This window comes from Odontesthes bonariensis, chromosome 22 (assembly GCF_027942865.1).
Source record: "Odontesthes bonariensis isolate fOdoBon6 chromosome 22, fOdoBon6.hap1, whole genome shotgun sequence".
Classification (NCBI taxonomy): Eukaryota; Metazoa; Chordata; class Actinopteri; order Atheriniformes; family Atherinopsidae; genus Odontesthes; species Odontesthes bonariensis.
The window spans coordinates 11,130,216-11,146,796 of NC_134527.1; the positions used below are offsets into that span (position 1 = coordinate 11,130,216).

At 38.9% G+C, this 16,581-nt stretch overlaps 1 protein-coding gene across 1 annotated transcript in view; it reads left to right on the forward strand.

Annotated features, from left to right (window-relative positions):
- The window catches only part of LOC142373113 (transmembrane protein 132C-like), a 166,743-nt gene that overhangs the window by 83,320 nt on the left and 66,842 nt on the right, over window positions 1-16,581 (forward strand). Inside the window, exon 4 of the mRNA XM_075456194.1 lies at window positions 14,505-14,648. Within this exon, the coding sequence (XP_075312309.1) occupies window positions 14,505-14,648 (144 nt within the window). The remainder of the gene's footprint in view (window positions 1-14,504; window positions 14,649-16,581) is intronic.

The window sequence follows — 16,581 nt, forward strand, 5'->3', positions numbered from 1 at the left end:
CACACACAGAGACACGCAAATTGAGAGAGCAACCCAAGGGAGTTCTCTACGAAGGGATCAGTGTAAACATCCACTGGCAGTTGAGGTGTTGCTGGCCCTGTGAAGTGGGAACAGTGCTGTAGGCATGATACTGGCTGATAAGCACTACTAATATACAGGAGAAGTGCGAGTTGGTCAGTTGGTGATCCCCGTTAAAACTCAGCCACCTTTTCCCCTTGGTGCTATATTACTGCTACTACACACAGAGGAGAAGCTCAGATTTCTGCAAGGAAAGAGAAACCTGGAGGAAGGACATAACGTGCCCTGTGCTTTTGGTACAGGTTTGTGTAAATATGATTTTTGCAAGAGTGGACAGATAAGACCATAAGTTACTGCAGTTATTCATTATTATAAGCTGATCCATGTACCAATGTTTTTGGGTCATCACCAGAAACACAAAAGAGATATCTCGATGTCAGTTCATACCTGGCGCATGTGATCTCAACTCTGTAAATTTTTTTACAAATAAAGATGTACACCACTTCAACAAAAAAATGGTCTATCACCACAACATTTCACAGTTGGGATTTTGTCTTGACATAAAATTATTGGCAAAATTGCCTTTTTTTTTAAATTGCTGAATATTATCAAGTTCAGATTTTTCTCATCCTTTCTCTTTTGACAGCTCACTCACATCTCTCTTTAATTCTACAATCAAATTAAATGCCAATTCTGCAGGTTTTAGATAATACCTTCAATAAATACACGACCAGGTCGAATATTATTATTATATATTTTTGTGTCAATTGGCATGCTATTTAGCACCTTATCAATGCAGCGTGCATGTAGAAGAGATTTCCCTAGAAAAGAAGGCCAGAGATGATGCCAGACAGAGATCCAGATTCCTAAGTACTGCTAACATTATTTTTTTTTAAATCTCTTTTGTAAAAGAAAACATGTTTTGGGAATGCATTGCCTTTATTAGACAGTAATAGTAGCAAGCAAGAGACGGAAACAAAAGCTTAGAATTTTCCCCATACCCACTTTTTCTGTAATTATCGTTTTATGGAGGAAATGGGTAAGTTGAGGGCCAATTCACGAATGTTATGTCTGTTACGGTATTTAAATATAAATGCGGCCCATTTATCAGTATTTACAGTTTATGCTTTTTGCTCACTTGCTGGTAAGGTTTAAGACTGCTGGCAGTGGATATTTTCTTAAAGTATTGATGAAGCACAAGCATGACCAACAGTCTGAAGGAAAAAAAAAACTGACAGCCAGATGGTAAATTTTAACCAGCTATCAAAACATAACCAAGTGTGAGATTATTGCGTATGACTCTTGTCTCTCCTGACAAGTGTTTTTTGTCATATAGTCACATAAATTGCTAGCGCAAGTGGCGTCTTATTTACACAACACAGTGCAAGTGTACTTGCCATGCTTGTAAGCTCTGACAAGAGCACAGCAGCAAGGACGACATGGCACCCACAGTACGAGCAAATATTTGTTCACTAGAATCGAAATTAAACTCCAAGAGCTGCAGCACACACGTCTACATTCATGTCTTTTTTTTTAACCTCTACATTTTGTTAGATGCAGTGAGGGGTAGATGGCAGATAGAGAGGGGGAGTGGCATGCAGCTTCTGAATGTGGGGCTTTTGCTCTACTGGTTGAGCTATAAAGATCTCCTCTATGTTCAATTTTGATGGGGAAAAAAAGAATAGAAATAAGTGAATTTTTCACAGCATTTGAACAAACAGTACACGATTCTGTGTATGAGACTATGCACAAATCCACCATCAGCTTGCGTAGATGGCTTGAATTTTCTTTAAATTTCATCCTGCCTTCTTCTTTGTTGATTTGAGACACATTCTCTAAAATTTCCACCATGAACAGTTCATAATGAAACTGTTTTGCAAGGATAATGTTGTCTTGCACGGTTGTTAACAGAAAAAAAGATGTTGTTAAGTCTACTTTATTGCTGTTAGCAGTGTGGGAAATGTTTGTCCACACAATTATTATTTTCTGATTAGTTGATTTAAACTCCAGTATGTTAGACTTTCTACACAATGCAAAGCACCACAAGGTGCTCATGAAGAGCTAGCTATAGAAAAATACAGTTATATCCATATGCAGCTGTTGTACCAGTTATGGCTAAAAAGGGAGCACAGATGGAGGGCGAGCTCTTAATTTACTAGTTGATCGCCAGAAAGTTTCAACGTTCTCAGCTATCATCGTGAGCTTTGACCAGTGACTAAAATAATGAGATTGTCTACAAAAGCTGCCAAACTATCTTTCCTTCGTGGGGTGAATATGCACAGCCTAAGAGACTAAGTGAAGGGCTTGGACATATGAAGGAGCCTGTTGTAGTGGCACTGCTTCTTTGCTTTGAAAGGAGCCAGCTCAGGATGTAAGGGCATCTGAGGAGAAAACCTCCAAGGGGCACTCCTGTGGAGGCTTTCTAAGCATGTTCAGCTAGAACGAGGTCCCAGGATAGAACCAAAACTTGAGGGAATCCATATCTCATCTGGTCAGAAAATGCCTCAAGATCTCCCAAGTGGAGCTGGGAAATGTTGCTGGGGATGCCTTCTGTCACAGTGACCTGAACTCGGATGGATAGAAAGGGAAAATTATAAGATCAGTTTTCTTTTAAAAAATTGTGCGTACGGTATATTATTTTGTGTATCTAGTCAGTCTCAGATCTTTGATCAGAGCTCTGAGAGTGAAACTGGGAGGTGATGAGGAAAATAAATCCCCCTCCTCATCAGGGGTAGGGAGAAACAAGATTTTTGTCTTTTTATAATAATAAAAAAAAAAACTCTGTGTTTTTAAATCCCCATGTGATTTTCATATAGATTGCTGTGTTTGTACCAGAGTGGTAGAGTAACATTTTACTCAAAAACAAATCTCCCAAAAATCTTCTCTTTATTTTATACTTTTCCAATACAAGCAGAAGACAGCCGCCATCAGGGATTACGAGTTGTTTTTCTGTCCACACCTTTATCAGAGTCAATTATTCATCCCCTGAATCAGCCCTCCATCTTTAATTCAATTGCCTCTTTTTCTCTCTATTATCATCACATTCTTTATACAAACACACACATTTCAAATCTTGCCAGTTGACTGTGGGGACTTTGGGCCTTTCCTTGTCTCCTGCATGTCGAGGAGCCTGTCGATGGTGACTGTTCAGCAAATCCCACTGGTGCAAATGATGACGGGCAAATCGAACTAATGTAGTGGTTGACATGCCACCTTTTGCAGATCAGACTTGAATTGATTTAAGTGCAATTCGACCTCTGAATTATCAAATGATCTGCACATTATAGTGCAGCGAAGAATTTGTAGACATTTAAGATAGACACCTTATTTTGTCTTTGGAGAAGGAGTGAAATTAATTTATGGTGGAATTTATGTACTTGGGGAGTTTGCATTTTCTTTGCAACTGCCCATTTCTCTGACATTTACCCAATATTTCATGGCACAATTATGACAGCTTTTAGCTGGGTAATGTTGGGTTAGCATGATATTTGTCATCTTCTTCTAACTTTGCCACCTCACCACTCACAGTGCTGCCTCCACCCCCTTCCACAGCCCCACATAAATGTCACAATACTGACAAATACAACAATATTCAAACCCGTAATGCATTTACTGTTGGCAGGACTCCTGCACCTGCACTCACACCGGCACCTAGAAGTGAAACATCAGGTATCGATAGTCCCAGACCTCAGGAAAGCTGAAAGACTCACATAATACAAGACCCAAGATCTTGATCACCTGACCTCACGTCTGCTGCCTTCAACCCTCAGTGAGTCAGTGAATAAATTGCTCTTAGATGAAGACAGGAGAAAACAAGCATTTAGCTTCTTCTCAACAGCCTCAGCTCTCACTGTCATTTATGCAACACATTTCATCAGTCCAAACTGGCTTACGCGTTTGTCCCCCATGCGTCAAATTAAAACCACCCACAACAATGAGCTCATACAATTTATTATCTTAATTAGAGAGTATAATGAATAGTCAAGCATTTGTAAAGATTCTGATTAAAATGTTTTAATGATTGCCAAAGATTAATTGATTCAGTAAAGGCCTCAGATTGATGTAATTTGCATATATACAGCTATTATGATTTTTCTGTTGCTTCTCTACTTGATTTGCAAAAGCTGATTGTGAGAATAATAAACATTATCTGGGAGCAATTTCTGAGTAGAATATGTGGTAAAGATATCAGTGTCATAAACTAGCTTTGAATAGCACATGATTTTCACCTTTACATACAGTAGAATATAACAGCACACACAGCATATCCCCTTCTTGCTAGATGCTGACACCACCGTGATAACATTCTCAAAAATGATAAAGATGGCTGCAAAGCAAAAGTGAGTGGATTAACAGATCCAGCATAAAAACTCTTGCGTTATCAACCAACAGGATAATTTGCCCTACTCAGGACCGTCCACAGTTGAGATGCTTTCCTTACTTGGAGTTTGTCCCTGCTTGAACAAAAGGTCTAAGTATAGCAGCGTACAGACTGTAGAGCCATTAGAGGCAAATTTGCAATTTGATGCTATACTGGAACTCAAAATTTGCCAAATGATAGCGTAAAATAGAAGAATGGAATAGAAAAATATTTTATTCATCCCCCAGTGCGGGAAATTCAAATTATTCAAATTATTGCATTAACAACAACATCAGAGTTAATCTGTGTAACCCGTTCTACATCAGGTTTACCAATGTTCCATAATCTGCCCAGCTACATCCTAAGGATTATAATGTTTGGCCTCTCCTGCATCCATCCAAATATTGGATCAGCCCTGGATCATCCATCCAACCCCACATGGCAATTGCAAAATATAATTTTTAGCCTCTGAATTCAAACTTGTGTCAAGTAGGTTTACTGGAGGCAGTGACTGTGTGTGTTTATATGCCATATTCAACTGGCTAGGCTTCCATTCAAATGGCAGCCATGGGGATCAAGCCTCTGTCTGATACAACATGACCTCATTCCTTCAACTATAATTTACAGCACAAAAGCAGTAGTAGTTAGTTCCTGAAACCCAGCATTAAAGCAAATAGAAAACTGCAAGTTTTCCTACCCTGCAAACATGAAAAATAAAAAGGAAAGCCATTGTGACACACATTTTAAATTAGTGTTCATCTAAAATCCCATGCTTGCCCCTGTGATTCAAGAGAGGATCAACATTTTTCAATAAGTAGGGCACCAGACTGGCAATATTCTTGAATTTTACATTTGGAGTGTTGCGTTGTTATGAGAGCCAATCTCTGATGTACTGGAGGTGACTTGCTTTAGGCCACAATGGTTGTTGCACTGTCACACCCCTTGGTGTCATCATCTCTTTTGCCTGCTTTTATGTACACAGTCAGTACACACATACACAGAGAGCTCGGTATCATTTCAGTCAATACCCACCCACATATGGCCTGTTTCTTTATTCAGAAATAACATGCTCTTTGTGTCTTTGACTGTTTTTCTAACAATTTTGTTCCAAACATAATGTGACATTTGGACATAATGAGAGTTTGAGGACAATTGAAGAAACAGCCATTCAGTGCTTTAAGCTGCAGACTGTGGTATATTTAATTTTATAAGCTAAAAGGTCATTTCCTATAATCTCTATCTATTTTTTAAACTAAATAATGCCTAAATTATGTTAGTCCTCCTTGTATTGTATGATGGCTTATCCATGGGCTGCATTATGGCTCTAAACAGCATGTGGTATACAGAGGCGCCTCATTAGTGCTATCCGTTATATTAACATGATAACTCTGTTACAACTTTTGCTTATGGAGCGGTATTTTTTTTTAGGATTGCATAAGCCTAATTTGTTTAAGCTGGTCTATTTTTTTTTTCTGGCTTTTTCTAAAATGCAAGGAAAAAACATTTCTAGAGAATAATAAGGTCATTTTTTTGTGACTTTAGCCCATAAGGACCCATAAGGAAACTAAAATAAATTTACCAAAATGGGCAATGTAACACATGTAACATTACAGATCTTTGACACTTGGTGCTGGATTTTGAAAATTGTATTTTTAGAAATGTAATCTTTGTGGTCTATTTGGTCTATTTTACATTCCCTATGATATAACACCGGGGCCCCTGGATCAAAGGTCAGTAGAACCTTGGAAGTTGTTATTCATTGACAGGGTGATAAAGATCTTCTGAGCACTAAGATGTATTTAAGATGTATTAAACATTGCCCAGCTTTTTAAATGAAATGTTCCTGTTCGACCTAAGGGCTCTGGATTTTCTCTGAATTAGACTCAAATTCCTTTTTCAGTGGTCTTGCCCATACGATTGCTCTTGATCTGTCATGGATTTGTTCATGTCATGAGGTGATGGCCAGCTCACATTTCCATCCTCTTCCCTTTTGAAGTCTTTTGAAGTTATTCCATCTCTTTTTATTAAGGAAAGCGTTTGTTCCCAGTTTTCAGGTCCAAGTTCTACTTGTCAGTCATATTTCTGCTTTTCCCTCTCCTAAAAAAGAAAGTCTCTACGACTGTAAGAAAGATTTTAGATGTTACCATGGATAAGGCATCACCACTCTGTCTGTTTTTTCGACAAATTTGGGCAGTCAGTAATTCTGTTCTCTCCTTCTTCTGAAATAAAAAGCAAACTGTCTGGGATTTTTTGTCGGAAAGTACAGTTCTCTGTGTAATCGCCTGATTGTAAATGTGCCTGGTGTTCGATGACAGTCAGCATCTACGCAATTACTCAGAACTCAATACAATCCACTTCATATTACTAAGAAGCACTTAATGGTGCTCCCTTTGATCATCCTTGTCCCATGATAGATGGACAGCTTTTAACCCTTCGCAGCTCTGATATCTTCAAAACAAATCCATTCACTGTCTTGTTTGGATAACACAGATATTGATCTGTGAAAAAATGGTGGGATGAGGAGGCAGTCAATGTCAGCAAGAAGTGAAATTGGCATTTCACATGAGTGAAGGGCCAGATGAGCTTTAAGAAAGGCTTCATTTTCCAGTATCACTTTTCCAGCAACATCCTGGTAAAATTAAAGGGCGTGGATGAAGGTTAGGGGATGATAGCTAAAAGGTCATTGATTTGTTCATTGATTCATTTTCAAGCACGTACAAGGCATGGTTTAAAGGCAGCTGAAAGACACTTCTGTAAAAATGTAACGCTGATTGTGAAAATAGCAATATTTTGGGCACAGAATTGATCAATAGGTTATTCAGTGTATATTTCACACGAGTCATGGGATTGTAAAAAATCAAAAGGGTTTTGTGCTCTGGGGGCTATCAACACTTCTACCAAAACACTGTCAATGCATATAGTACTTGTAGAGATATTTTACAGTGTCCTGTAGAGGTGGATGCACTGACCCTAAAACCTTATTGCTAGTGAGGCTAAAAACTTTCAAAAGTGTTCCTATGCACCATCAAGTCTTAATTACAGGTGTGCTGGGCCAAAAACTGTAAACTAAGATGTATTCAGAGTTCCAACAAACTGCCAGTCACTTATACGCACTTTACTTAATTAAGATGTTTCAGTCAGTAGACCTTCAAATTACCTAATGAAAGTTTACGCACAAGAGGTAGGGTAATTAAATAAAATAAATTAGCATGACTAACAGTGTGCAGGATCTTTGATTTCTTTTAGAAATAAATAAATTAATGAAGCACAGGGCACCAAGGGAGCTCTGGTGTGTTGATGCAGTGAGCGAAGCTGAATGTTTCAGAGGGAAATGATAGTCAGGAGAAGAGATGTGCTGAAAGTGAGACAAAAGAGGCAGTTGGAGAGAGATGCAGCAGAATGCATGGGTGGAGATGAGCTTTGTCTGGCGAGCGCTCTACATCTGATAGCGTTAATCTTGTCCTCTGTTTGCAGCATTGCCACGCACCAGCACTTCCAACTAGCTCTGATAATGGGAAAAGCAGCATCAAACTCATTAATTGAATTAGCTCCCTATTTATCTCTACATCTGCCTGTGTCCACTCGGCCCTAAAAACACTCAGTTGACAACTACTCCTCAGCTAATTGACTCAGAGCATTTCCTCCACAGCCCTGTTTCGCCTTACTAATTTGTTGGTCCAGGTCCCAGCCTGATTCTTGTGTCAGCGGCTACTATTTAATTTGATTTCCCCCCTGAGGTGATGAAGATGATTTTGTTTAGGATTAAGGTGAGAAGAGAGGGAGGGGGAAATATAAAGAAAGCATGTTTGTTATATCCAACAGCTTGTGTGTTTATTTTATAACTAGATTTAGCCGCAGGTGGTTGAGAATTAAGGAACACGGGGCAACCGAACAAGTTCAATGTAATTTTGATTTGGCCAATTTCGCCTTCTGTTGGAAACTTGAACTCAAATAAGTTAGCTGTTTAGAATTAATTTGGAAAATATCCTCGAGGATGAATTGAACATAGTCACCTTTATCCAACAAACTGCCAAACCCACTTGTTATTTGAGGGAGTTTTCTTTTTTTCTCAAGTGTTTCAGTGGGGTTTAGTAATGATGCCTGGTTTCAGGTGCTTTGGCTCATCTGTAATGCAGCTTTTTTTCCATCTGGCTCTGTCTTTCCCATGTGATGCTGGAGCCAAAGGTGCTTTCTTTTTGACAGAGCTAATATCAGAGCCGTTGTGGTTCTTCTTATTTTTTTCTTTTACTCGAGTAAAAGTTCACTTTCTCCACCTGCTCCTCTCCTGAAAATGTGTTCAAATTATATCCGATATAGACACAGGCGAAGTTACGTGTGTCTGTGGATGTGTGGGTGGGAAGTTATCGGGTTCTCTCAGGTCTGTGTCCCTCATCACAGTCAAAGTAATCATCTGTTATCAGCTGGATTGCAATGCAGGGAGCCATTTCTCTCCTGTTCTTTCTTATTTGTATTATTTCAACCTAGTGTTTAATTGGAAAAATACCTTTGCAAAATTTCTCTCGAGGGTGACATTCACACCTATCTGTTGTTAAAAATGTAAGATCAGAACAAAGGCCAATGCTGACTTTACTTCAGTCTCTTAACCAATAAAGCTGTCTCTAAAACTCCTGTCATCCTCTGAATGTTTTCCCCGTCGTTTGTCCTTTTTCATCCACCCTTATAAAACTCCTGTCTTTTCTAATCCAGCTATCTAGTTTTGTCTTTCTGCCCACACACTTTTAACTCCAACCTATTGCCAGATAAAATCACATCTCAAGAAATTCCTGCCCTTTTCTAATCGTCACAAAATCGACAGTTGGACTTCGTCTTTGCAGTGTGTTTCGAAAGAGGGCCTTTTTGTCTTTTGTTGCCAATGGTTTATTCAAACCCTTAAACTCCTCATGGGATACAGGGGGCAGGTCTAGATTTGTATGAACATGAATGAACATGCAGAGAGTTCACATCTAAAAGCACCATTGCTACTTTTACTTACGTTGCAAATTGGCAATTCTTTGCTGCTGACAGTACGTAGCCTATTAGTCAGATGAGTGATGATGCTCTTACGCCTACTGTGCCTTCATCTCCAATTATCTGTCATCTTCTTTTCTGTTGCAACTGAGGATAGATCTTACTTAATGATCACTGATTTCACACTGCGCTAAGGTCAGATATTTTTTTGGAAAACAGACGACACCACTATAAGGTTACATCATGCTGAACTGGGTAGTTGGTTCTTTAATGAACAGAAAATGGACACAAGATAGAGGTGATAGATGCTTCATTGTCAGGACCCCGATGCTGGAATGATCTGTCAAGCAACAGTTACATATGCTTTTGACATGGTCAGTGCTGACTTACCCGTCTGTCATCCAGGTGCAGACTGAAAAATCTCAACAATTGTAGGCTTGGTTGCCATCAGGTTTGACAGATATCTGTTGTGGCCAAAAGATGATTCTTAATAACCTTCCATAACGGCACCATTAACCTCAAACTTTGCTGCTTTGAGCCAAATGTGCCATCAATTTTCTGATAAATTCTCACAAAATCTGGTGTAGGCATTGTCGCACCGCTCTGGAGGACTAGTAATACTTTAACTTTTCATGTAGCATTGTTAGAATAACTATGGCACAGGTAGAATTATAAAATATTCAACAGCTGATCTTCTACAGCTTTCTAACATTTTCCAAACACTTTGCATTCTATTATATCTCCTGCTGTGTAAAGTGCATTAATATTTATGCATCTTATGGTATTTCAGCATTGAAAAGGCAACTCGGAGCAGAGGGTACGTTGACATGTTATTTTGTCAGAGGCAGCTCTGGTGTGTCATTTCTCAGAATCAATCAGGTATGGCAGGGAGAGTTGAAAACAGTATTTTCTGTCATCTGTAAATACTCATCTCACTGATGCAGGTTTTCATGGAATTAATGAGGCAGCTTCATGTGCTGATGTATGTGAAAAGGGGTCTCCTTTCAAATTGCTTTCCTTTATTGCCCCCCACCACCACCACCACCACCTCCAATTGTCCTCCCTTACCAGAAATCACATTTACCAAACCAATCTCTTTTACAACATGCAATTTGTTAATTTAGGCCCCATGCTCGATGGAAGGAAGGAAGGAAGGAAGGAAGGAAGGAAGGAAGGAAGGAAGGAAGGAAGAAAGAAAGAACAAAAACAAGAAAAAAAACAGAGAAACAAAGAAAGATGGCAAGTATCACAACAACGGAGAACACAACATCATTGTAGTTCAGGAATGCTTCACTGGAACTCAGGATTGATTAATTCATCGACTAACTGCCTAATTAATTGATTAAATCATCATTTACTCTGAAATGCCAAAGATAATTAAAAAAAACAATATAGTAGCTGCAGAGATATTTTAAATAGCTAGATTACGTCTGGCCAACAGCTAATATAGTCTTGAAATTGAGTTTATGAAGAAAGGCAATAGTCTAATCAAATGAAAAGGTCATTAAAACAGCAACAATCTAACCACATAAAGGTTCTCACACGCTATCAAAAAGCTGAGAAGGAAGAAAACATACCTAATCATACCCAAAGCATTCATTTATACCTTCAAACTGGAGTTTGTTATGTGATCAGTCCATCATATTGAATTAACTTGGTAATTGTTCCCCTTGTAGTCCTCTGCCAGTGCTAAATCTGCTTGCGCGTTCCTAGTTATTACTGTGCTGTGGAAAAGGTGACAACTTGGAAACGAGAGGGCAGACAGCAATCTGCTGCCGCCCCCCTAGTTACTGTCTGCATCCTCCACACCAGCGGCCTTTATCTTTGCTCGTCAGGAGCAGCGACCATCACAAAGCCCGTTATTACTTCAGCTGCGACCAGATAAGATCAAAAGAGACCAGTTAAACATAGAAGATGTAATGGCTGTGCTCTTCTAAGGACAACTGCATTGGTCTCATATCTTCCCATTTTTGTACTGTTGGTGTTCAACTCCAGACCTCCTTTCTCTTGCCATCTTTTTTTCTTTCTTGCCTCTTTTTTTCCATATAAAATATCTTGCTCCAATTGGGCTTTCTTTAGATTTGAACAAGAACAATTTGTTATGTTGGAAAAAACAGAAGTACTTCATGATAATTTCATGCGACAGAGGGGGATAGGAAGAGCTATGGTGTGTCGGAAGAGGAAGGGGTCATGGTTTTTCAGCACTTGTATTTCCGCCCACTGTGACCATGAATAATGGAAGATATTAGAGAGATAGAAGTTGCAGAGATTGGAGTCCTTTAAAAACCTAAAGAGAAGATGGTGAGATAGTGCCATTGTATTGCTCTCACCTTTGGGACAGGGTAGAGTATAAAGCAAGACTTTTCACATACGGTCACTCTTCAATTCACTGTGTGTACTAATTGTTTTCTAATGAATAGACTAATTGGTTAATACTTTCAGTTTAACATAAACTTAGATTCTCAATATATGGAAACTTAGTATTTGGAACACGTATGGAGGATACATCCAGCCATCCATTTCTATTCCCATTTAATTCAATTGCAGGGGGCCAGAGCCTCTCCCAGTTTTATATATATTTGTGTTAATACTCCTATTTAGTTCCTTTGTCACTTTGTAAAATGTATTTTCTTCATTCCTGAAATCATTTATCCTTTTTTTTTTCTTTTAGCTCCTTCTAGTCATTTCAAACTTATTTATTGATGCATTTCATTATAATTGTACAATTCATTTCTTAGTTATAGATGTATTTATTCCTCTATTATTTTTTTGCCCCCAAGCTCTTTTATTACCCTGTATTCTTTTTATATTACTCTATCTTTGATTTTGCATTCCTGCGTGCATGTCTGCTTCAGTATGCAAATGAGGGGGGCTGTCTCTCAGAGTATGTCATGGGCACAGCTTCTTACCTATTGGTTGATCACCAGTTGCAAAGATTTCCCAAAATGGTGTCAGAAATCCAAAGTGGGTAAAACAATACCTCCTGTCAGGCAGGAATGAAAAGTATAGTTGTTCTTTATTAAAAAGCTACGCTACACTGGTTATTATTTTGCCTGAAGGTTAAGCCAGCTTATAGCACCATTAGCCTTCCCAAAGTTTTTGAAGCCATGTTGTAAAATCGGCCTCTAAATTGCAGGTTTTATAGATTTCGTTCTGACTGTTTCATATATTTGAGGACACTGCTGGCCATATTGAGATGATTCAGGTTGTATTTTGCCCATGTTTGATTTAGAAGAATGAAGTCTTGGCACCAACTAAGATATTGTGCAGAACCCTCAAACTCTTAGGCTTCTGGTATAGTATCTCTTCTAGAAAGCTGGATCTGATTTAATGTGTCTCTCTCTCTCTCTCTCTCTCACACACACACACACACACACAAACTATTATTTTGTATTGTGTGTTTTTTTTCAGTTGAAGCCTCTGTGTGTGCAAGACACACATCACAAGTGTTTGTATTTTTTCTTTTTCTCTGTGTGAGATACTACGGAGCCCGGTGGAGATCAAACAATATCTTTTTCAGGGGGTTTCAAGAAAGCGTTCTCTCACTTTTCAAAGTGTGCCCTCGCTTTATTAAATCGTGCGCTCGTCTAAATAAAGCGTGCGCGCGTATACATAAACCGTGCGCTCGTCTTACTAAAACCGTGCGCTCACTGCCCCTCAGTCGTGCCCACATTATATACCTTGTGAGCACAATAAACAAAAGTGTGCCCACGATCTGTAAGACGTGCCCACGACATTCTGTATGGCAACAATAAATCCAAATTGCTTGAAACGTTCGCACGTTGTATTAATTGTGGCCACGAAATCTGTTACCATTACAGGGTGAGCATCTCACCTTTTTAATCTATTTGGAAGTTGCTTGGAATGGAACAGTAAGTGCATTGTGCTATGGCGAATGTATGCCTAAGCAAGTATTATGGGACGAACAGTGTCCCTTAATGTAATGTATAATTCAAGTGCTTGGTCTGGACTGTTTGTCAACTGTAACCCTCGTTCTTGCATTATGCCTGTGCAAAAATCAAATACATCGATGTCGCATGGTATGGAGTTGAGGAAGGTGCATTTCCACTTGCAGACGGTCAGATTGGCTTCATCGAGAGGAAAGAGATGATCTTCAGCCCCCCACAGATGCGGAGCCAGGTGCATTATATCCGGTATTCCAGCCGGAACACCTGGGTTTCTGGACGGACGGATGCGATGTGCATTCCATGTGTCTTGGATGCTGTTCAATTCATCCTGGGGAAAAAATTAACGAATGCAAATAAATATTTTAGGATTTTCATTTGGCTACAGCCCTGACTTGGGCGCCTTACAAGGCAGCCTTGAGAACAGATGAGGGTGTGTGAAGTACTTTGAGTCAACTAGGCTCATGATGATGCCATGACTGGACGCCAAGGTTGAAAGAATATTCTTGTATTCCATACCTAGCCCATGGTAAACCCTGATTAAGTCCATTTCAAAATGGTGAAGAATCATATCCTGCTGGTAAATTTGGCTCATGATGATATGAGAGTGTGGAATCGTGGCCACGCTTTGCTTACTTGTGCCAATTTTAATTAGGCTATACATTTCTTAAATAACGTTAACACGTTTTGTGAATCATGGCCACGCTTTAGTAAATTGTGGTCACGAGGTATATAACTTTGTTACTACAACGAGAGCAAGAAACTACTAAATCGAGCGCACGATTTAGGTAAACGTGCGCACGTTGTATTTCAACGAGAGCACGTTTTGGTTAAATGAGAGCGCACTTTGCAAAGTGAAGACACGTTTCAGTAAATTGTGCTCACGAGGGATATAACGTGAGTACGACTGTATTACAGCGAGTACACGACATTAGTAATTCGAGCGCACGATTTAGGTAAACGTGCGCTTGCTATATTTTAAGGAGAGCACGGTTTGGTTAAATGAGAGCGCGCTTTTTAAAACGGGTGCACGCTTTCTCGACACCCCAATATATTTCACCTTAAGACTCAAGGGGCTCCGTAAGATACAGCACCCCAATATGTTTGTTTTTTTGTTTGTTTTTTACACACCCTGTTGTGTCGTAGAAAGAGGACCAATGTGTATTTCTGAAATACTGGAAATAAATGTGTGTGCTGTGTATCAACATATGAAATTTCTTATTTTTTGATGAATATGTGTTTGTGTGTTTCAGGGTCAAGCTGAAGGATGGTGTTGCATTCCTGGGAGCTCGAGCCAGTAACCCTGTTATGTGGACAGTGAGTCAGGATGTCAGAAGTGAGGGTCACAGGATTGTCACCCTGCACTGTCATAGGAAGGAGAACAGTTTCAGTCAAAGGTATTTCTGACTCCCTCTGCTGATTAATAAGTCTGTGACTGAAATACAAACTTAACACCCTGCTGAACAACCAACGAGCAGCAGGACACTTTATTTCTCAGACAGGTTTCAGTAGAGAGTAATTGCAAAATGTGAAATTTAAAGAGGACATGACTCAGCGTCTATACAATTAATTCTTTGGCACTGCCATGCACTCGGTTCTCAGCCAAGTGTTATCAGTAAAAAGTACTATTCAAGGAAACATAGTTTTTCCTAACACTCACTGTATAACTTTGTTAATATTCGACATATATTTTTTTTAACTATTATCAAATCCCATGCAAAGATCAAAGCCTAACAACCTGTGTGCCTTACAGCATGTCAACATAGGAAGCCTCAAAGTTTTTTATTTTTTCTGGCATCAGTCTCACATACATCTGGCAATACAGATTTGCTTCTGCACAAACATTATCATAGCTTGCATTTTACTCTTGCTGTAAACTTGTAAAAGCAGTCTAAAGGATCAACATTTGACCTTAAAAGAGCACTGGGTGTCCCACAAGAGCAGCAAAATCTAAAAAAATAAAATTGAAAAATAACTTGGTGGCCCTCAGGCAGCTTGCATATCTCTGTATCTCAAGAATACCAGAGCAAGGTTGACACTGGTTTTATTAATTTCCTCGTGGGAGACTTTTTAGCTGAAAAAGCTTTATCACCAGAAGAAAATGTGTTAGTTAATTTCCTTCGTACGGTTTGGCATAATCTCACATGCACTAACATGCGTGCACAGTTTACCTGGGCTTCCACTTGACAAATTGAACACAGGAACCTGATTATGACACTTAGATGGATGGGCTGCACTCTCTGATAAGAAAATGATTACACTGTCACATAGTTAATGGTTGTTTGCTGCTGTATTAAGATTCTAAATACCATATATTTTACTTGCATTCTTTAATTTATTAATCATATGTTGGCTCTCTGTGCTTTCAAAGCGCAGGTGACCTAAAATTCAATATTAAACCTGAACACCTCCTGAATTGACACACACCAGCACTTGAACTGCTCTGCTACAAAACTGCTCATGCTACGGCTTCTGTGTATTCTGTGTAGGTTATGCTTTTGGCTGCCAAAAAAAACAAACAAAAAAACAACCATCAAATTCTGCATCTGAAAATAATCAATATTCAGTATTCTCGTCCGTTTAAAATAATGTTTCTCCAAATAATAAACGTTTAGGAGTTTAGGCCTACAGGTTTTAGTCCATTAAGCACAGGTTACTCAGAGTACTTTGTTGCAGACTCCTATTCAAACCACACTATATCTAATGAGACTTGATTTCTCACCTTCTCCACAGCCATTCTCTTAATTTCATTGTGCCAAATATCAACTACAAGAGACTCTTGCTTTAGATGTATAGTCCATCAGATGTAGAAAAAACAAGAATACCTCTCATTACAATGTGCATACCAAAGAGAAAAAAAAAAGAATCAATTCAATTAAATAACCAGGTTGTTTTAAACATGCTTTTGCAGTGGAGAAAGCATTTGTCAAAGTAGCTTTTGGATTCCTTCAATTTAAACCTCTCCACATTAGTTTGTTAAGCTATTGCGTACAGTGTGGATTCACAGCTTATATTATATAAACTTTGCTATGAACATGGGTGTTTCTATCCAAAAGAATTTAAATAAATCTTATAATTTGATACAGTGCTGGAGGTCTTATGTGTGTAGTCACAGCTTTATAGTTCATACCAATAACACTTGCAATTTGAAATAAAGGCCTGTCTCTAATAGAGGCCTGTTTGCCTAAGTTGTTGAGATAATTAAAGCCTCAGACTATCTGGAAAATTGTAGTGATTTTACTAACACCCGCATCTTTTCGATCTTGTCCAAAGCATTTAAATCAGCTTATGCACGTACAGTATGCGTTCACATTTGTGTGCTGATTGCTC